General features: G+C 38.3%; 1 protein-coding gene across 5 annotated transcripts in view; it reads right to left on the reverse strand.

The window, feature by feature from the left end:
* The window catches only part of MUSK (muscle associated receptor tyrosine kinase), a 94,891-nt gene that overhangs the window by 37,501 nt on the left and 34,040 nt on the right, over positions 1–23,350 (reverse strand). For 3 of the 5 annotated variants that reach the window (XM_027615330.1, XM_035723595.1, XM_027615329.1), the window contains exon 6: positions 3,952–4,076. In XM_027615330.1, coding sequence (XP_027471131.1) covers positions 3,952–4,076 — 125 coding nt within the window. Of the gene's footprint in view, positions 1–3,951; positions 4,077–13,116; positions 13,147–23,350 lie in introns of all 5 variants that reach the window. The other 2 variants (XM_027615331.1, XM_035723596.1) reach the window with 1 other exon arrangement.

The raw sequence follows: 23,350 nt of genomic DNA on the forward strand, positions 1-23,350 counted from the left end.
TTGAGGGTGACACACCTGCAATTTGTTGACATAGCAGAGATGTATCTGATACCCACCTGTAAAATCTGAAGGGACAGCAGGCTACCTAGTAGCTCCAATGGAAGAAGCAAAGAAGGGGTAGCTCTGTTCAGTGGTCTGGATCTAAGAGTTTGTGGATATACAGGTTCTATAGAAGATCTGGTTTGGAGTTATTTTCAGTCTTCCCCAAAGATCTCTTTGGGGGCATTGATGGGACCCCACAGAAAGACTTCCCATCAACTAACAAATTGGGGGCTAAGAGGGAGATGGCTGCTCTGAGGAAAAATGAGCCATTGGGGTTCATCTTGAATATCCCTTGATTTCTCAAGAATCATGAATGTGTCCATGATGGAAAGAGTTGTTTTAAATACTTGTCAGGCACCATGATGGAAAGTCAACCTGAAAGAGTGTCAGTTAAATTAGAACTTTTCCACTTCAATTACTGCTCCTCCCTTCTTCCAACCCCAAACCTGTAGGAGTCTTAAACAGCATTTAAGAAGTAGGGGAAGAGTGAATGAGTGTGAGAGAAGAAGCTAACCGCAGGACTGTTGTGGAAGGCAGGTGGCATGCATGCAGTTGTCTTAAGAAAGGTAGGCTGGCTCCATCTAGAGTGTTCAAGTGTGGTGAGTTTGAGCCCCACATTGGGTGGAGAGATTACTTAAAAATAAAATCTTTAAAAAGAAAAAAAAAGAAAAGAAAGGTCCCATCTGTGAATTGCAGTTGGAAACTTTGGTTATTACTCAGGGCTAGGCACTCAGAATTACTAAATTGGGATGGTGTTTGTGAGGTAAAATCACCTAAAAGAACTGGAAAAGTCACAGAGCCTGCTTGGGGTAGCCCTCAATGGTGAGAAAAGAACCCACCCTGCTGAAGAGACTTAAAAGAAACAGAAGATATTAAATGAGGTTGTATTACATTGCAAGTCATGCTTAGCACCCGAGTTACAAAGATAATCTCAGCCCACATGTTTAACTGTCCTTTATTCTACCAAAATCCCAAAAGATAAATCAAACCTAAAATTAGGAAAAATAAATCTCTAGAAAGGTGGAAGGGTATCATAATCAAAGGGCCAGAAATTTTCAGCAATTTCTGGAAGTTCCCTGAGAGGAGAATGGATAGAGTCATGGAAAATTCTAGACTTCAGATAACAGGGCTGTAAGTAGGAGCAGACTTTGAGTCAATAAAGTAGCAGAAGAATGTTATGAACTATTGTGAGTGCATATAGCACTAGACTGAGGCATCTGTCCAATGGGCTAGAACTCGTGAATAAGATTTTCTTTAGTAGGTTCTTGTGGGGGATATTTATGGTAGACATTAGAGCCTGAGAAAAAGTTGACGTGTTACATAGGACTCCCTCTGTCCATCCACAAAAATATGCAGAACATAAAGATTAGAAAGATTGTAGTTTTTAAATAAATTTATTTAATAGAGGTCTAATGAACTTCTATTACAACTACATTCTTCCTAATCTCTATGTTCTGCATTGAAAAAAAATGTAGAGAAGAGAAAAACAATTATTAAAGATACAACAGAGGAAAATGTCCCTGAGTTTAAGAGAGATTTGCATCTCAAGTTCCTCCCTTTGACTTCTGTGTCAAAAGAAAGTACATCCACTTGCCAATTGATTCTGTAGGGCTGGCATTGTTAACAAAACCTGAGCATGATAGCCCAAAAAACTAGGGTATTCCCATTTTTGAAAATAGATGCAATAATCCTAAGGAAAATTACAGCAAATTGAAAGAACACAAACAAAAAAAAGGGCAGCATTTTTAAAGAATGAAAAGGAAATTTTCCAATTTAAAGTGAAAAATTACATGTTTATCACAAAGTTAAAATAATTAATGACAAGGCATTTTATTGAATTTAACATAGACTTATGTTAAAAACATTTGTTAAATTAAGATTAAAATAAACATCTTTAACCTCATAAAGAGTATCAGAAACTAGGGACTGAATTCAAACCAAACATAGACAAGTGGTTGAAGTCTATAAAATATAATTATGACAATAATCCATGAAAGAGTCTTATTTCCAATATTGGTAAGCTGGGTTATCAAACCAACTCTCACACTGAAAAAATTAAAATTCTGGAAAAATGTTTTTACCAGATATAACAAATTTAGAAACTTTTATTCTCACTAAGACATTTTTCCAGCCCAGAAAAATTTGTTTCCTTTGAGGAGTAAGGAGAGAGAAATCAAAACTCAGGTTCCATAAAGATGAGAAGTCTAATAGGAGATACAATAAACCAAAATCTCAAAGAACCAAATATCAGGGAGGTTATCAACGTGAACTACAAGTGAAATAGCCCACTAGCATTGTAGGCTGTGTTATAATTATCTGGGATGACCAAGGAGCTTCAAACCTTAAACTAGGTTTAAGATGGTCCAAGATAAGCTGTTGTCTCTGGTCCTTGGCAGAAATAAACAAAAATTCTTTCTGGAGAGAAGTATCTTTATCTGGACCTCAAATTAATCCCTGACCTTTTTTTCCACCCTGAACAATGAACAGCAGGTAGTCAAAGATATCTAGGCACGCAAGGACACAAAGCACAATGAGTAAGAGTGAGCAGAAAAACAGATAATATAAAGAGACCTAAAATGGCATCCCATCTCACTCAAATAAAAGCCAAAGTTGTTCCAATGCTCTACATAAGCTTATATGATCCATAATTCCTAAACTCACCCCTTACTTCTTTCCTCTTTGCTCACTCACCTCTGGTCACACTGACCTACTTGCTATTCCTCAGACATACCTTGTGCAACGTTATCTTAGAGACTTTCCCCAGGGTTCTTCCCCTAGTTTTTTACATAGCCTCCTCCTCAGCTCCTTCAGATCTTAGCTCAAATGTCTTCACTTAAATGAGGCTTCCTTGACCACTGTATTGAGAATGGAATCTTTCTCTTAAGATTGCACATTCTGTCTCATTTTCCCACAGTATTTGACACTGTCTGCTTAGAATATTCTCCTATTTGTTTTATTTTATTGTTTGTCTTTCCCCATCATAATGGAAGCTCTTTGAGGGCAGGGAGCTTCACTTGTTTTATTTTTTGAAAATACTACTTTATTTTTTATTAGTTTCAGTGGTAGAATTTAGTGATTCATCAGTTGTACATAACACCCAGTGCTCACTACGTCAAGTGCTCTCCTTAATGCCCATCACCCAGTTACCCCCACCCCCCCATCTCCCCTACCCTCAGTGTGTTTCCTAGAGTTCACTGTCTCTTATGGTTTGCCTCCCTCTCAGTTTTCATCTTATTTTTCCTTCCCTTCCCCTATGTTCATCTGTTTTGTTTCTTAAATCCCACATATGAGTGAAATCATATGGTATTTGTCTTTCTCTGACTGCCTTATTTTGCTTGTTTTGTTTGCTCTTGTATCCATTATGCCTAGAATAGTGCCTGACACCCAGGAGATAATCAGTAGGTATTTGTAGAATGAATAAATGAATGTTTGTATGTAAGGTGCTTAGAAGAGAGTCTGGCACATAGTGATCACTTAATATATGTTATTATTATCCGTATAAAAATGAATTCAAGAATGTTAAACTGACAGTTATGGGTTCTAATTCTGGATTACTTTTCATTAAAGTAGCTTCCAGCTCCAGTGAACTAATTCTTAAGCTGGTGAGTTTTGTGAAAATTATTTTACTTGTGTGGGAAGGAATTATTACCTCTTCCCTTTTACACAAAAGCATAAGGAAAAATTTGATTTTCTACTCTTCACTTACGACACAAGGAAAGAAGCAAACCCATGGAGTTCAATTTCTAGGGCATTGACTTCTAAGATGAAAATCCTAGAAGGCTTTGAAAAATGGAGGTGCAGGTGGGACCAATGACAGAGATCAGGGTAACATCATAAATATGTGGTCTGTCCTGAAATTCCTCTCCAATGAGTCTTCCCCAGACAAGTCCCCATACAGATGGCACTCACAGCATTTCCGTTTTCAATCCAGGTGATGGTAGGGACAGGGATGCCTGTTGCTGTACAGCGCAGAGTCACAAAGGAGCCAAATGTGACATTGTGGGATTCAGGAGCCCGCAGGATTCTGGCAAAAACTGTTAGGAAAACAGAAGTGGTGAGTGACTCCTATAGGGAATGCTCAAGCTGGAGTGGTCTTTTGTTTTATTTATTTATTTTAAAGATTTTATTTGTTTATTTGACACAAAGAGAGAAAAAGCACAAGCAGGGGCAGCAGCAGAGGGAGAGGGAGAGGGAGAAGCAGGCTCCCAGCTGAGCAGGGAGCCTAATGTGGGGCTCGATCCCAGGACCCTGAGATCATGACCTGAGCCACCCAGGCACTCCTGGAGTGGTCTTTTAAAAATGCAAATCAAATCGTGTTCTCCTGTGTAAATTCCTTCCATGTTCCCTCTGTATTCAGTATAATACCAAATGCCATGCCCTGGCTTCTAAGCCATTTATGCTGTAACCCTGTGTTTCTCACCATTCAAGGACACTCCAAGCTTATTCCCTCCTTAGGAGCTTGTCCATGCTTTCCCTCAGCCTAGAGCACCCATCCCCCCGATCTTCCTGTGGCACGTTCCTTGTATCATCCAGTCTCTGGTTAAGTGGCATTTCCTCAGAAAGGGCTTCCTTGACCACCCAACATAAGGTCTAACCTGCCGCCATTCACTTTTCATCATCCTGTTTTATTGTCTTTACAGACCTTACCACTATCTGAAGTTATTTTATTGTCTGCCTCTCCCCCACCCCCGTAGATTGTGAGTTTTCAGCAATCAAAAACCTAGCCTGTTTTGTTCAGAGTGCCTGACCGAAGTAATAGTGTTTAATTGAATTAATGAAGTAATTAATTAATGCTTTATATCTTTAAGTGTATCATAGTGGGAGGACAGAAAAAAATTTTCCACCTTTTTAGAGAATGAGATGAGCACATTGGACCAGAAAGAAAGAAGTATTTTAGGTCAAGTGTGAGCAGGAGAATAGGTAATTAATACTCCATTCTGAGACTGAATCCCTACTGATTAATTAAGAGAAAGTTCGGGGAAGATATGATTTGACAACTGAATCCTTTTTGCAGTTCTAATTTTAGATTTACAGGTTCAGATTAATTAAATTTCCTATTTTTTGATATTGAGAACTCTAAGAGATGGAATCCAGAAGAGCATGCTAGAAATACAGTGTTGGGCACAAAAGCCAGAAGAAAGAAAAAGCAAGGAAGGCTCCATCTTTAAGGCAACAGGTGGTTAAAAAAATGCATCAGATGTTTAAAATGTAGCTGAATCTGCCTGGCAAAACAAAACTGAGCCTGCTTTTAAAAAGTTCTGTGGTCTAATTACCAACCTACAAAAAAAGAGGTTAAGGAACATGTTAAACAACATTACGGGGATGCTATTCATTCAAATCCAGAATATAGACAATTCAATAGGGCAAATTATTTAGTTTTCTCAATAAATAACTTGTACTGGGTTGCGGGGGGAGAAAGAAGGAATTATTATAGAGTTAAAAAGACTTTAGAGGCATAACCCAAATGCAAGGTGTGGATCTTGTTTGGATTCTTATTCAACAGATCAGATGTAGAAAGATATTTTGAGATAATTGGATAACAATTGCACAGTCCTGGTAGTAAATTGTACTAAGAAATTAGTGCTAATTGGGGATGGGTGGAGTAATGAACATGGTAATGTGATTACGTTTTTTAAAAAAAATCCTTTCACTAATGTGCATATTGGATGATTGAACTAATGTCTGGGATTTGCTTTAAAAGAAACCAGCAGCAATAACATAGTAGTGGAATCGAGGAAACAAAATCGGTAGACTGTTGATTATTGTTGCTGGTGGGTCATGGGTACATGGGGGTTCACTGTAGTACTGTATCTACTTTTTTTGTGAGATTGAAAGTTTTATAATAACATTCTAAAAAATTGCTGTGGAGCCTACCCCACAGTTCAGAAACACGGGATGAGACACACACTTTTGCCATTTAAATAGCATCAAGTTTTAGAAAACCCCAAAACTGAAGAAAAGTAAGGCTCTGAGGAGGAACATTTGGCAGAGGCATTGGTCCTAAGAGCCTCAGAAATATCTACAACAGTTTTTTTTTATTAAAGATTTTATTTATTTATTTGAGAGAGAGCAAGCCTGAGGGGCAGAGGGAGAGGGGAGAAGCAGACTCCCCGCGGAGCAGGGAGCCTGATGCGGGACTTGATCCCAGGATCCTGAGTTCATGACCTGAGCCGAAGGCAGACACTTCACTGACTAAGCCACCCAGGCACCCCTCTACAACAGTTTTAGATCAAAATTCTATGAGGGATGATTTCAAGTTGAAACAGAATGTGGGAAAATTTTCCCTAGCAGGTGATATATACAGCCTGAGAAATTTCTTAGCAGAGTGAGTGGCGGTAGCCATAGTGGTCAGCAGGGTTGGCTCCAAGAGTAAGAGGCCCTGGGGTGGTCTCACAGGGCACCGTGCTAAGAGGGGCCCATGCTTGGTTTAACGTTCTGCTGTCCTTGCCTTGAAATTACTCGTGATTTTTGAATTAAAATCATTGTCATTTGCACCTGGCCCACAAATTTTGGAGCCAGTCCTGCTAGTCAGGGATAAAAATGCCACCTTAAAAGAGGAAGTGAAGCCTGTCCCTCGACTGAAGTTCCAGAAAAGCCGGGCTCCAAGGTGAAATAGGAAATAAAAAGTCACATGATGAATGAGTCTGAAGGAAGTGTCAATCAAGACTAAGTGACCGAGGCTGTCCTCACCGGAAATTCTAAATTTCCCAAGAAGACCAGTCAGTGAGGAGGCAGGGCACATTTCTTCCGTATCTACCGGAGTGACACACGGTGACCCATCTGACCACCTAATGGGAGATTCCTCCCAACTTAGTCTAAGCTTACAGGTTGTGCACTCTTGACAACCAACAGAGACTGACTGCTCTCAGGTATTTTCTCCTTTTCTAATGTTTTCTGGCAACAATGATGGAGACCTGGGTTGCACAGCATAGCCGAGTCCATGTTCATCATTTGGTGAAAGAACTTGTTGGGGTTGCGACTATACTTGTGTGTCTTACATTTTTTGAGTGTGACACAATTGTACTCATCTTATGGTTCCCATTGCCTCTCAGAATCTGAAAAAAGCAGGATCTTTTAGAGTTTGGGAGTGGGATTATTTCAGTCCCATACGTACTGGAAAAGTGTAGCCAGCAGCTGCTGCAGAGAACTCTGTACCCTTGAACCTGAAAGAGAGCCTTCTGGCTAAAGAGAAGAAGACTAAGAAATTGGAGAATGAAATTTAAACACTGTTTCAGCTTTAATTTATAGAGGCAAGAGTTTTCATTTGGGCACTGTAAATTCTTCCTGGAAAAGCAGTAATAAGGGAGGATTTATTTTGTTCTAATTTACAGCCTTTTTTTCCCCTTTTGGCTAGTATTATATTATTTAGAATGTCATTTGGGCTCACTGCAGAACTTTTGATGATCTATACTGCACAACACAGCTAAGCATAATGTGAGATGGTAAGTAAGATAGAGTCAACATGGCCTTGCAGCGAATTTACTTAATACACTGCTCTGTGCTATATCAGAACCTTCTGGGGGGGTCCAGTGGGGCACAGGATGGTACATGAAGGAGCACTATTGGCATTTGCAGTGGCTTCCTGAAGGTGTGACTGTGCTGATACACTTCTGGTCTCCTCCAAAAGGGCAGATATACCCTCGGCTGAGCCAGGGTTTCATTGTGTGATGAGAAAAACACCTTTTGAAAAAAACAAAGTTGTTTTTTTGAGTTGCTGCCTTGGCATTTTACAGTATGATAAACCCTACCACACCCAGAGTCTAGACATTTAGATAAGGACTTGAGTTTAGGGTGTCCATCATAAGTTCCCACTTTGCTTTTCCTGGGCACCTTTTAAAATAACCACTTAGAGTAAAGCCTGAGAAAAGTTAGTCTTCTCCGTCTCAATCACCTCTAAGTGTAGGTTCTTGCTATCCCACTCTCTGTCTCCTTCTCTGTGGCTGGGGTCAGAGGACTTCCCTTCCCTGGGCTCACAGCATGCTCCCCAGGCCCTGGCTTCTGGGATTTGTAAATAATAAATCTTATGATTCTATTTCCTTTGTGTGGGTGTGTTGAAACTATGCCTTCAATCACAACGAACCCATGGGTTTCACTTCCCCAAAGTGGGAGCTGGGATGCTGAGGGAGCTCCTTGCAAGCCCATGTGGGTGGCTTGTGCCCTCATTCACCAGGTCACAATCTACATGCTCTTAATTCAATACACTAGCTCCAGCTTCTCCACACACATTGTTAAGTCCAGTGAGTGGAGAGCGGAAAAGGCCAGGAATAAAAGGGAAGCTGTTTTCTGCACAGCCACATTCTTGCCAAAAGATAAAATAGGAACTTGCCCCCTTTTTTCAGTATTGGAAGATGGCTTCCACCCTTCCTGCTAATTTCCCCTTGCCCCCAAAGAAGGTCACAGATGTCTCCTTATCAAACTCTTTCTCAGCACATTCCCTTACCCTTGTTTGTGGTTCTTCATAGCATTTATCACCATGTCATAACTATGGATTTGTTTGTTTGTTGGCTCTCTTCTCCTCTGGAATGTAAGCATCACAGGGCAGAGCTTGTTTTGTTCATGAATACAGGCTGACTGAAAGGTAGATAGAGCCCTGCATGGTACATAGCAGACATTCAATAAATATTTGTTGAATGAGTGAATGAATCAATGAATGAATGAGCGACTCTTCTGATTGGTGAGATTGGAGAAAGGGACTTCTCTATGTTATGAGTATGCCAGCCCTCTTGGGGCCGTCATTCTCCCAGCTACCCTCAGACAACAAGGGTATGAGGTTAATGTGCATCAAGTGTCCCAGCCCAGGGCTTCTCCGTCCTACAACTAGGGGTGGAAGGTTAAAGAGTGGGGAGGGCCTGAGGAGGATGAAGAAACAGGTTAGTCTAATTCTTGGATGAAAAAGTAGAAAAATTTTATTTTTCAATCCAGCTTTATCAGCAATAAAACTGATATTTTTTTATACCCGTCTGCATTTGTTACCAGTTTCAAGCAGAAGAGGTGAAGGAGGGATGAAAGAAATTCCACCATAGTTATCAAACATTGAAAACAGTAAGGCCAGTTGCAATTAAAAATAAATGCCAGACTAACCTCCATCGATAAAAATACACCTGTAATAATAAACTTAGATGTAATTTAGTAATAAACTCCCATTATTTTGCTGGTATCCCCAAACTGAAAATGCTTTCTAGGTCATCAGTTTTAAAAGTAATGTGGTATTCAACATAGTACTAGAAGTCCTAGCAACAGCAATCAGACAACAAAAAGAAATAAAAGGTATCCAAATTGGAAAAGAAGAAGTCAAACTCTCTTTTCGCAGAGGACATGATACTTTATGTGGAAAACCCAAAAGACTCCACCCCCAAATTACTAGAACTCATACAGCAATTCAGTAATGTGGCAGGATACAAAATCAATGCACAGAAATCAGTTGCTTTCTTATACACTAACAATGCAACTGTAGAAAGAGAAATTAGAGAAACGATTCCATTTACAATAGCACCAAAAACCATAAGATACCTCGGAATAAACCTAACCAAAGAGGTAAAGGAACTATACTCTAGGAACTACAGAACACTCATGAAAGAAATTGAAGAAGACACAAAAAGATGGAAAAATATTCCATGCTCATGGATCGGAAGAATAAACATTGTTAAAATGTCTATGCTACCCAGAGCAATCTATACCTTCAAAGCCATCCCGATCAAAATTCCAATGACATTTTTCAAAGTGCTGGAACAAACCATCCTAAAATTTGTATGGAATCAGAAAAGACCCCGAATCACCAAGGAAATGTTGAAAAAGAAAAACAAAGCTGGGGACGGCATGTTGCCCGATTTCAAGCTATATTACAAAACAGTGATCACCAAGACAGCATAGCATGGTACTGGCACAAAAACAGACATATAGACCAATGGAACAGAATAGAGAACCCAGATATGGATCTTCAACCCCATGGTCAAATAATCTTTGACAAAGAAGGAAAAAACATGCAATGGAAAAAAGACAGTCTCTTCAATAAATGGTGCTGGGAAAATTGGACAGCCCCATGCAGAAGAATGAAACCCGACCATTCTCTAACACCATTCACAAAGATAAACTCAAAGTGGATGAAAGACTTCAATGTGAGACAGGAATCCATCAAAATCCTGGAGGAGAACATAGGCAGTAACCTCTTTGACATCGCCCACAGCAACTTCTTTCAAGATACATCTCCAAAAGCTAGTGAAACAAAAGCAAAAATGAACTTTTGGGACTTCATCAAGATAAAAAGCTTCTGCACAGTAAAGGAAACAGTCAACAAAACAAAGAGGCAACCCACAGAATGGGAGAAGATATTTGCAAATGACACTAGAGATAAAGGGCTGGTATCCAAGATCTATAAAGAACTTCTCAAACTCAACACCCAGAAAACAAATAATCAAGTCAAAAAGTGGGCAAAAGATATGAAAAGACACTTCTCCGAAGAAGACATATAAATGGCTAACAAACAAATGAAAAAATGTTCATTATCATTAGCCATCAGGGAAATTCAAATCAAAACCACATTGAGATACCACCTTACACCAGTTAGAATGGCAAAAATGGACAGGGAAAGAAACAACAAATGTTGGAGAGGTTGTGGAGAAAGGGGAACCCTCTGACACTGTTGGTGGGAATGCAAGTTGGTACAGCCACTTTGGAAAACAGTGTGGAGGTTCCTCAAAAATTTAAAAATAGAGCTACCCTATGACCCAGCAATTGCGCTCCTGGGTATTTACCCCAAAGACACAGATGTAGTGAAAAGAAGGACCATATGCACCCCAATGTTCATAGCAGCAATGTCTGCAATAGCCAAACTGTGGAAAGAGCCAAGATGCCCTGCAACAGATGAATAGATAAAGAAGATGTGGTCCATATACAATGGAATATTACTCAGCCATCAGAAAGGATGAATACCCAACTTTTACATTAACATGGATGGGACTGGAGATTATGCTAAGTGAAATAAGTCAAGCAGAGAAAGTCAATTATCATATGGTTTCACTTATCTGTGGAACATAAGGAATAGCAGGGAGGACATTAGGAGAAGGAAGGGAAAAAAGGGGGGAGGGAATCGGAGGGGGAGAGGAACCATGAGAGACTATGGACTGTGAGAAACAAACTGAGGGTTCTAGAGGGGAGGGGGGAGGGGGGATGGGTTAGCCCGGTGATGGGTATTAAGGAGGGCACGCACTGCATGGAGCACTGGGTGTTACACAAAAACAATGGATCGTGGATCACCACATCAAAAACTAATGATGTACTGTATGGTGACTAACATAACATAATAAAATTTAAAAAAAAGTAATGTGGTATATTTCATATCAAGTAAAATGTCCATTGAATATCCCTATCTTGCATTTTATTGGCATCCAAAACAGCATAAAAGTGTTTTTGTTACATAAACAAGTTACTTAATAGATGGGGTACAACATTACTTAGTAATTTGGAAAATGTTTACAACTGTTTTGGTATGGATTTTTAAAGGAAAAAAACACGATGCAACTCTTCTTTCTATAGTCTTATCCATTATTCTCCAGTTTCTGTGGGCAAGCAAATCATTGTTCATCTGCATCATGGGAAATAGACACGGGCAATCTATTTATCCTTGGGTTTTCTCTCGTGGTATTTATTCATGGGTTTCGGGCTTCAGTTTCTCTTGGGTAAATTTACGGTGCTAAGTGCCGGTTGAAAATCGTACTTTCAAAGTTGGGCTCAAGCAGCCAGTGTTTCCCGGGTCCTTTGTAACATAACCATATCACGTTCTCACTCTCACCCGTCCGTGCCTCTTTCTCTCTCTTCCCATGATCCGAAGCACTTTCAGAAACATGATAAATCTTCCTATTGATTGTTATTTTAAGGGGTAACTTGAATTTGTAGTAAGGAGATAGAGCTCTTATTCAGTCTGAAATTGCAGTGGTGGTGCAGTGGAGAGCCGGGGGCCGTCCCGAAATGAAGAAGCAGTTTGGCTTGAGAGGAATGGCCTCTCCTTTCTTGTTAAGGGAGTTGGACAAGAGGCGTACTTAAGTCCCTTGCAAATTCTGTTTCTGGGTAATTATTTCAAAGGACACAGTGAGCTCACATGGCTTTTATTTCCTCTCATTTTTTCCTTTATTTTATTCTAGTGTCCCTTAAGGGAGGGTTTTTGTTTGTTTGTTTGTTTTGTTTTTTAGGTTACTTGATTCTAACCAGCAATGACTGATAGAGTTGAAGTGAAAGCAAATAAAAACAAACAAAAAGAATCACACAGGAGCAGGTGAAATGATTTTACCTAAATTTGGTTGTAAGCAGCCTGATGATTAGAAATAGAAAAGTATCCTAAGATAAGGAGGTGCTATTTCGAGTACTGCCAGCCTAAGTTTTATTCCTAGTGCCAAACTCCTGTATGAGAACTTGTGAATCTTATCCAAAAAACATAAAAGGTTAGGTTAGAACAGCACAAAGTTTGAATCTTAATCAGGATAGAAGCTGCTTTCTTGGAAGAAAAACTCTTATTCTACAAGGTAGGGTTTTCCCCCAAACAAATTTGATTTCCAGCTACTTTCCTCTAAACATATTCCACTAAATATATGTATGTATCTGTGGGCAATTACAATTAATTTAAATTTGATTGATTTGGATTGGTTTGGAGCAGTTGCATAATACTTGTCCTCTTGGAGTAATAACAGTAAAAACCTAAGCTGGCATCTTAACATTTTTACATTCCTCCAAAAATTATAACACCCTCCCCTCCCCATTCCCCCCCCCACAAAAAAAAGGCTTTCAGTCACAAGGTAACTTTCTATTCCAATCTGTGTGAGATTTATATTCCCCTGCTGATTTATGTCATTTGTTTGCATTTTCAGAGTTTACTTAATAAAAGTAAATGGTCAATAAATACATTATAAAATAAAGCAGCCCATCTAATAACACTTGGTCAAATGCTCACAGTATTCCCTGTACATCGTTTGTTATTCCCTAAAAAAAATAACAGCACTTAGAATTGTTTATAAGGTCAGCAAAAATAAACAATCGAATAGAACCATATATTTAAAAGAAGCAGGGCAAAAAGAAAAAAAATACCTTTAGTATCTTGTTCAGGTTCACTTTCTTCTATTAATAGAAACAAGACAAACGCACACAATAAACACACAAACAAAAACAACACATCATGAAAAGGGAAAATCTTTGACCACAGAAACATCAGTTGTGCAACAAGCTTAATTAGAATCTGCTTGTTTCTTATTTCAATAAGAAACAAATGCAATCAAGGGAAACTGCTGACCTTTACAAGCAAACTATTAAATGACATAAAATTTCAAATTACTACTCTTAGTCAGGCAGTACTACACAGAAAATAAACTACAGCATACCCAACAACATAGCTCATTCATGCATTTTTATTTTAATGCTGACAATTACCCTTTCAAGGCAACAGACTGCCTACTATTCTGATAAATTGTGCTTTCCCTTTGTTAGCATGGCTTCTCCTTTTACAAGGCCCTGCTGTGAAGTCAGTGAGGTTGAATCTGGGATCTCAACTATCATTTCTATGGCAATAGACTCATGTTGTGGTAAACAGAGGATTAGGGGGTTTCTGCAGAACAGAGCCTACCACCAACAGAGATTCTCTCTTCCGTATCCACTCCCGGAGGCTGCTCAGAGAGCAGGGAGGAGCAAACCATTATCTTGTAGGAAACTACCAGTGAAGCAAGCCATAAAGAAAAATGTAAAAATGTCTACATTGGGTATGCAGAATGAGAGTTTATAATTTTTTAAAAAATCCCAGGAAAGAAACAACTGCCAAATTAATGGTTCCAAAATGTTTAATATAACTATATCAGATGTAGATCCCACCTAGAGCTCTGTTTTTCTTCCCTGAAAGTTTGTTTGTGTCCATTTAGACCTTTCTTCAAATTAGTGACAAGCCAACTGCAGCATTTGTTTATAAGTGTAAAATAGCAATGCTATTGTTAACAACTTTGAATGCTAGGAATGTATTTGCATAGCTCTTCACAGGTTATGGATATTTGCACACGCGATATATGTTATCTCCTTTAACCCTGATCCTATTCCTGTGATTAAACATAAGTTGATATTATTCAGCCCATTTTCCAGATGAGGAATCTGAGACTCAGAGCTTTGCTGTAGATTCAGAGCCAGAAACGCCACACTCCAGTTTTCAGACATCAATTCCCTGTTCTAATGTGCTTCGTCGTAAGAAACCTTCATTATTGATCTTAATACCCAATCCTCTTAGATATAAGCAAACTTATAATTTCCCCTTTTAAATTTTATTCTGATTGAACATTCCCTGCCTCCACCAACCAAGTCAGTGGCACATTCCTGTTTTATTTTTTCAAGGTCAAAGACGACTTAAAAGTTGTTAAATTGAATACATTTATGGTTAAAAGGAGAGTTAAAAGTCTTCTGTCAAATGTACCTATAAAAAGAAAATCACTTTTTTTTTTTTGAACAACACCCCCAGCAGTGCCTGTTATTCGATACCAGTTTTTTCATACTGAAAACTGGTCATGTGGACCCTTGAAATCATATTGATCCCTGGTTTCCAACACAGACATAATCAGGAAAAATAAATGAAGGTCCATGTTTGGGCCAGATTGGCTCTGAAAAATTGCATTTGAACGCCTTTGGGCTGAGCATGTTTTCCTAGTTCCTCAACACAATTGTGCTTATTTCCAAATCTTACTATTTTTGGTTTTCACCAGCCAAGTAACTATCTGTGAGTAGCTGAGAGGAGCATGGGACTCCAAGGGAATACGAAGTGTCTTCATTCCCTGACTGCTATTATTTCCAAAAATTTTTTCCACTAAAGTTAAAAGGCCTCAGTAAATTTTGAGACTCTTATTCGCTCATCATTTTTTTTTTTTTCCCTCATACATTGTTCTTTTTTGGGTTCTGGAACAAGCCAAGGTACATTCTTCCTCTCCTTTCAATTTTGCTTAATTTTGGTTTGATCTTTTACTGGACTGTACTTCAGAGTGTATCATGAAGACCATGCTGACTTCCCTCTGCTATCACTTTGTACTTACTGTTGTCACTGCTGTTCATTTTGCTTGATTTGTTTGGAATTGGGAGCAGTGTGAAATTTTGAAAGAATGCACCCCTTTCCTCCCCTGTGGATCTACAGAACCAACTCAAGAGGTGAAAGATTATCTAAGATCTGCCGTTTTCCTAGGAGGAGGCCTAGAAGTTCCGCCAGAAATTATATTTTCATATAGAGACTCTCAGCATTTCTTTCTAGGCACAAGTGGAGACATACAGCTCTATACATATGTATTTACACATGCTTATATATTTATTCAAGTATGTACCACATTTACACACATGCACGCACAATTGAGATCACTTTAAATTAGAGAAAATGATGCAAGAATAATCTGCAAAACCTATTCAAGCTTGAGTACACTCATTCAGTGTATGAGATTGTTGGTCCTTTTGAGGTCAGACTATAGTCCTAGTTTTTTCATGTATCCTGCTTGCTTAGCCTATGATCCCTCTTGACCTCTGAACTTACTGTTTTACCACCTATCAATTTTTAAATATTTGGCTTCATGGTCTTTCTTCCCATTTAACTGCCTTATGTGTAATGCGTCAGTCTTGGCTTCCAAACTGATGTGTAATCTCCGTTGGGGCAGGAGGCAGGGAACAGCATAGCATACTTTATTTTTGTTATGTTTTTGTTTCCCCCTAAAGTTTAGCACAGTCTCTTATAGAAAAAAGAAAATACTTAAAAAAGGAGCTGGGTAGTGATTCATTTTCCTTTTCTACTTTCTTGGAATCGTTCAATAAGACATTTAGAATAGAGAATCAGAGACTTCTCTTATTGGAATAATCTGAGATATAATCAACATCTGAGGTATATCCATCATTTTCTTGAATACTTTGATTTATGGGGAACTGAGTATTATCATAACAACCTGTTAAAAAGAATATATTCTAAAATACTGTTTAAAAAAGGAATATATTCTAAATCAAACCAAATCAGTCTCCTTATAATTACCACCCACAAGACTTAGTTTCTGTTCCTATCCACTGGACAAAAAAAAAAAAAAAAATCCATCAAATATTTTCATTTTTCTAAGCTTGCTAGCCTGAGGTTACCATGCTGATTGCTCACTTTTGAACTTTATCTTACCTTTTTATCTTAATTTACCCCAGAACTAAAACTAATACATACATAGAAAGTCTCACAAATTCAAAGAATAGTAAGACTCTTTCTAATATTCTACTTCTGTGACTATAAATTTGCATATATTTTTATTTGTATTTATAAAAAAAATACAGTTATATCATATTCCATTGAAAATCATGAATATCCAACACTTGTTTTTATACTTGCTCTTCAGTTTTGAAGGTGAGTGTGTGTGTGTGTGTGTGTGTGTGTGTGTGTGTGTGTGAATATGATTTGATTTTAAGAAAGATAAATTAAGTTTTTGCTATTCACTTCACTGTATTAGTTGATTGGAGAAGAAATTTGGAGGGGAAATGTGTTATTATATGGGAGGAGGGAAAGCCATCAAGATTCCCTGGCAGAAATGAACACATTTAGTAAGATCATATAGGTCACGTAGACCTTGTGGAGAGGAAGAAAGAGACCAGAGGAGGAAATAGGCAGAACTGAGGAATGGCTCCCATTCTTCAGACTGTAAGAGTGAGGAGAGCCAAGAAGATAATAGGAATCTGGCCACCTAGGCCAAAGTCTCAATGGAGGCTGCCGTTGCACATTCTTGCTCCTTGTAGGATGGCGTTGTTTATAATTTTCTTCATAGGCAAAACCTCAAAGAAATCTCTGAACATCTGGTACTGTCAGGAAAACATCCTAGGATGTTTTTCAATGAAATGATTTGCACCAAGCAGTTAATAAAGCAACTAACGCACAGCTAGAACGTAGTGGAGGCTAATTTTGAAGCCAGGTCTTCTAGCTCTTTCTTTCTTTCTTTCATTTATTTTTTTTCAGAGCTATTTGTAGCTCATGGTATCCTCCTGACTGATGAAAGCTATTTCTCCATCAGCCTTCGAAGAAAGAAGGTATATTTTATTTTTAAATTTCAGTCTGCCTTAGGGAGCTACATTCCGGATACGGATCATGTTGAGTACCCCCTTTGTAGGTGTTAAAAGCTTGTACTTAAATCCATTCCTCACTTATCTGAGAAGAGAGGAATAATTCTATAGAAAGAGAAGTCCATTGTTCAGACCTTATTATTAAAAAAACATGGATGCTAATCAACACTAGATTATTTGAATCCATTCTTAAATAGGCTACATTTGTCTCATCTAGCATTGTATTTTATGAATTACTGCGTTGGAGATGCCTAGTAGAAGACAAGCACCACAGGCAGCAAAAGGGTCATTTTAGTTTTATTTTTTACTTAAAAAAAAATTGGCTCAGGCGATTATTGAAAAGTAATGATATTGAGGCTCTGTGGTACTCTGTTTCTGGATAGATTATTTTGTTTTCCAATCATTAAAAGAATATGTGACAATAATAATAATAAACCTAAGTAAATACCTGGATTTTCTTTGCTGACTTCTTGGTAGCTAAAGTAGAGAAACCCGACTCTAGTGCGCTGCCACTGTTTACATTTCTGTTTCCTTTGAAGCAGAGCAATGCATGAGGTTTATCCACTGTGGCTCCATCTCCGAAGGAATCAGAATGCAAGCTCCTTTAGAAAACATACACAGCACCCTCACAAACAGCCTTCCTTTGCATCTTCAAAGTAAGGCTGGCCTGGCTCTGTGACATCATGATTCTCTCAAGTGGCTTGGGCTGGAAACATTTCTGTGGCCTTTGAGATAATAACATTTCCCTAGCTTGTAAATAAGGATGGTGAATAATGACCATGAGCAAGAAGTGTTTATCAAGTAAATCAGATAAGAGCCACACAAAGCTAACTTGTTTTTAGTTCAGTCCTAGATGGAGATGGAGCAACTATTAAGAATATTTACTAAAATGGTTCTGAAAATATATTAGAAGTTTAACCATAAGCCAATGAAGAAGTTGAACTTCAGTTGTGATTCATGTTTTTCATTCTTGAAAAAAGCATATATTCTGGTTTTCATGGGGAGGAGATGCTAAGCTGCTTAATTGCCAGGACAGAAGCCTTTCTTAGTTTATCCTTTTTAAGGTTTTAATTTTAAGATCATTTTAGAGTTACAGAAGAGTTGCAAAGATAGTATAGAGGGTTTCCAGGTACCCTTCACCCAACTTCCTCTAATATTAACATCTTATATAACCATGGTACATTTGTCAAAATCTGTTTACTTTTAAATAACATTTTTGACCAAATCTCATGAAAAGGAAGATACTTGAGCTCTGACAGCAATCAAAGAAGGTAAAGTTTATTAAGAACAAGAATTTTTTTATTTTAAGTTATTTTATTGTTATTATTATTATTATTATTTTAGCTTACCAGAAATTTTAGCCAGGAAAAGAAATAGGAGCTATAACCTTAAGCTTAAGTGACACCATAGTATCCTGGTTGTCTAAAATGGCTTGGCTTGGGAACATTTCTGTGGTCTTTGAAATGGAGTTCCAGATGCCCAGATATGACCACAGGCCTCCAAACTGTAGGTCCCCATGCTAAAGAGATGGCATTTGAAAACCATGTCTAAGAAAGATACCACGTGTTACAGTCTCAGTGTTAGCCTGTGCGTTGAATTGCAGGCCATTCTGGTTTTTATGGCATCCCAGTAGATATTGTCTTGTACTCTCTAGTCTGTCTTTTACTCCCTGACTCAGCAGCAGCTTGTGCTCTCATGATAAATCTGCTTCCCCCCACCCCCATCACTGTGATATGATCTGTACCATGAGCTGCTATTCATCAGTCAAAGCCCCGTTGGACCTCACCTCTCTGAAGCTTTCCCTGACTCCCACCATCTCTCCTGTCCTGTACTTCTACCATTGCAAATAGTCGAACTTTAATTTTTGTAATTACTTGCTTGCATGCTCATCTTCCTCACTGAATTTGAAAACTTTTCCAGAAATGAGCCATGTCTTCATCTCTGTATCCTTAGGAATAATCTCATTCCATAAAATACAGTAGGCACTCAACAAGTGAGTAAATTTGAAGCTTATTCTAACTTTTATCCTATGAATTATGGATAAGCTAACTTTTTCCTTAAATTTTTAAGCTTTGTCTGGAATAAAGACATTCCAAGTAGAAATCCTCAAGTCAGTGTTTCTCGGTGTGTGGTTCATAGACTACTTGGGTTAGGTTCATTTGGGAAATTGTTAAAAGGCCCTAACACAGACCTATTAGATCTAAATCTCTGGGGAATGCATCCTAGAACTATAACTTTTAATAAGATTTGCAGAGGCTTTTGATGTGCATTGAAGTTTGAGAACCACTACCTTGGAGGAAGAGTTGTATTAATCCACCAATTTTGTTATTTCCATTTCTTTCCATAGGGGTTTTGAAGTGACTATAATTAATGATGTGACAATAAATTAAATGAAATAACACATTAGTGTCAGGCAAAGGAGACTTCTGGTTGGTTTAGTGTAACAGGTGCTATGACTTGGATTCTGAGATACATGCCAGGTAGGGCAAAAAACAAAGTAAAAATAAAGTACACCATTCTCACGACAAGGAGGGAAACAAAAGGCCAATTTCTCAGGAGAGACCATTTTTCCCCCACCCACGCACTAGATTTTTAAAGCAATTTCTCAAGATTTACCTTAAAGCAGTAAATGATGGAATGATCGATATTTTTGACAAGATTTTTTGGCGAACCGCTGTTTCTGTAATGAGTAAAATATGCGGTAAGCCCAGGATATGCACTAAGGTTGCTTTGATTTTCCTATTGCAGATACTATGTTTTTGTACAGGTCTACTCTAAACAGCCCCTTTCCTGTTTGCCAGTAAAGGCATATCTTCATATAGCTTCTTAGATAAGCTTTCTCTTATCACTTGTCCCAGTGGGGCCAAACCAAAGTTACAATCTCTGACAAGTACCAAGCATGCAGTTATAAAACATTGCTGATTGAGGATAGATTTATGTTCTTTGGAAACAAGAGAAGCAGTTGGCAATGTTGACATTCTATTTATGAAATCTGAGAGACCTAACCAGCAATATTCTCTGGGTAGAATGTAAACAACAGGCAACGAGACCACCAACAGCCAATATTTAAGGAGCCTCAGTATTTATCAAGGCATATATGCTCTTAGTCCATTTTAAGAACTCTATGCTCTAAGTAATATCGTTCCCATTTCCTAAATGAGGAAATAGACTTGCAAGGGTTGAGTAAATCATGCGACCTCACATAACTAGCAAGTGGCAGAGTCAGGATTAGCACCCATATCTATCTGATGCTAAAGCATGTGAGCACTCCAGCATGCTGGTCTATGAAACATAAACACAGAGAAAGGGAAAACTCAAGAATGGGGTAATGGAAGATATCCTGGCCTGGGAACCGAGACGTCCGATCTCCTTGCTAACTTGGAGAAAGTACTGATTTTTCTAGTCTCAAGTTTCCTGATCTGTGGAACAAGGGACAGAATTACGACTTTAGACCGAAAACCTATGCTTACTCTTCTGATGGAACCAAAGCTAATAAAAATCAACTCTCTTTTAAAGAAAAATGTAGGGTTTTTTTTTTTTTGCCTTTGAACTTGATTGCGTCTACCTCAAAGATAAAAATGACACACAGAATAAAGAGCTGTGCTTATCTCCACAAGTGTTTTTAAATCATCGCTTCTGTTGCGCAGAAGATATATTAGTCTGAGAACTAACACTGATAACTATTATCTGAGTGACTGCTCTGTACAGTCTTGTAAGAGCTTTAAATATGTTATCTTAGTTTATCCTTTTTACAACATATGAGGTACAAAGTATTATTAACCTCCTTGTACAGGTGGAGAAACTGAGGCACAAAGAGACTAAGGAAACTACCTGACATTCCACAAGTGGTGGAGCGAGGATCTGAACTTAGGAGTTTACTCCAGGCTCTGGAGCCCATGTTATTAGCCAGTACGTTAAGTTCCCTCTAAAAATCATGCCTTGACTAGTTTATCATTCATGGAAATGAACATACTATTTACAATTTGAAAGTCATCTATTTGATTCCTGAAGGAAACAACTTAAGTAATAGTATTTGAATTCCATATTGCCATCGAGTTCTAATAGCTTTCTATTATATCTTTTCATGATTCAAAGTTACTACATTTTGAAATTAAGGCCAGTGGAGGCATGGCCTTCTCTATCTTGCACAGTGTGAAATGAGTCTCTGTTGCATAAATCAGTGCAATAAAGAGAAAGAATGTTTCCTTTTTTGCCTATGTATGCTTGAACTTGTACATCTCATTTTGACACCTAAAAAATGAAAATCAAAGCTTACTCTGATTAGAGTATGCGTATTCCAGTCACAGTAACTTTTCATTTCAAATAATGCAATGTCCCCATTATAGTAAACAATTTAAGACAAATCTTTGAGGCACATTTTTTTTCTTCAAACCTGCAATTAAAGAGGGTCTACCTGTTTTTTCACTTGATGTGGCATCTCTTCAGTACTATAATCATTATATAACTTTTTCTTCCCTTAGAGAACTCTAGTGACAACTCCTCAACTAAAGGACCACTGTACCATTGTTTCTTGAAAGCACTACGGGACTTTTTAGATGGGAATGCAACATAGTAGTTCCTTAAGTGGAAATCAGTGGATAGAACTCTTCTTTTAGAGCATGCACCTTATTAATCATGCATATTTAATTTTCCCCATAATAACCCCCAGGGATATCAAAGACTTCTGCCTTTTTCTTTGGTTTGGTTTTTAGATAGACAATGTATTCATGACAGCAAATCAAACCTGTTAGTGGCATCAGGCAAGTGGAATTGATGCCGGGAACAGGAGCACCGCAAATTTTATTAAAACTGCAAATCACTGAGAGCACAGCACACGTTAGGGTTTAAATACCTCTCTCTGTGGCATTTGTCATATTAAGAGCTGCAGCATAAACAAAGGAAAAAGCAAATCAAATGTTGTGTCCACATTACTTGATCACTTCCACTCTTCTAGATGCAATAAGGAAATCTGATCTCTAGGAAGGAAGGCAGCCAGAAGTCTAACATATTTGAAGACAGTGCTGATCTCTTCTAGTTAGATCTATTGACATTTGCCTCTGGGACATCATGTGTGTGTGTATGTTTATATGTATGTATATATGTTTATGTATGTATATGCATATATACAGATACATATATATGTATATAGAATGTATATGTGTAATGATTTATTTTTATCTTTTGGGATTCTCTTGTTGTCTGATATACTGCATATGTCTGCAAAAAATCTTCCCAAAAAAGCCTTTGATAGACCAAGTCAGCCCTAAGGATACATGGGAAAGCCTTTCAGACTACAGAGAAACAGACTGACAACACTCGAGGGCCTTGACAAGTGATGGAGGCTCATGTACTCAGGCCACTTACATTCGCCAGGTGGCTCACCTTCCCTCCTCACTCCCCCAAATGCCTCTCTCAAGTGTTGAGACAGGGTTCTGCTTTTTGAGGCCTCCTGCATACGAGGTATTGTTTAAACATTTGGGAAGCCTACAATAACCCTCTGCCTCAGAGGGTTCTCTTCCTGGTCTTGATCTACTTTGAGGGCTCTCATCTGCAGCTTTATACAGGTACTGAGCCGCCTCTCCCACTGGTGATTGCGGACAGAGAACCCTCCTTTGGTTCCAGCTTCTCTTCTGCCCAGTCTTTTCCTTCATAGCTTAAACCTCCAAGGGTAAACAAGGTAATAATAGAAAATGCAGCTGACAGGGAGTCCAATACATTCCACCATACACCTATTTTAAATGGAGTCTCAAGTATTCCACACTCAACCAGTTCCTATACACAAAGCCGAATTGTCTGAATGTGAAATTCACAGAATGTAATAAAATCGACACTCAGTTCCAAATAAATAAATCATTTCATATAATAGTTAAGTCAAAGAATATAAGGGAAACATGTAAGGATATAGGGAAATATAAGAAAATTAGATACTTGTAAATTTTTAAGTGTATCTTTTCCAATGATTAAAAAAGTCAACAATGACTTCTCCACTGCATCTAAAAAAATTATATTATCATTTTAATATTGGGGTCAAAAACAGGAAAGTAAAAATCAGAATCTTGCATTTCAGTGTCATCTAAAGGCTCCGAGATGCAACCTCTCCTTAAAAACTCCAGCCCTGCCATCCATATCATCCCATTCCATTACCACATCCCTGTGCCACTGAGTGTCTCTCTTCCTGGCCGTTAGAGAACTTAGAGAAAATGAATTCAATAAAGATACATAAGAGAGGCAG

This window comes from Zalophus californianus, chromosome 13, assembly GCF_009762305.2.
Source record: "Zalophus californianus isolate mZalCal1 chromosome 13, mZalCal1.pri.v2, whole genome shotgun sequence".
NCBI lineage: Eukaryota > Metazoa > Chordata > Mammalia > Carnivora > Otariidae > Zalophus > Zalophus californianus.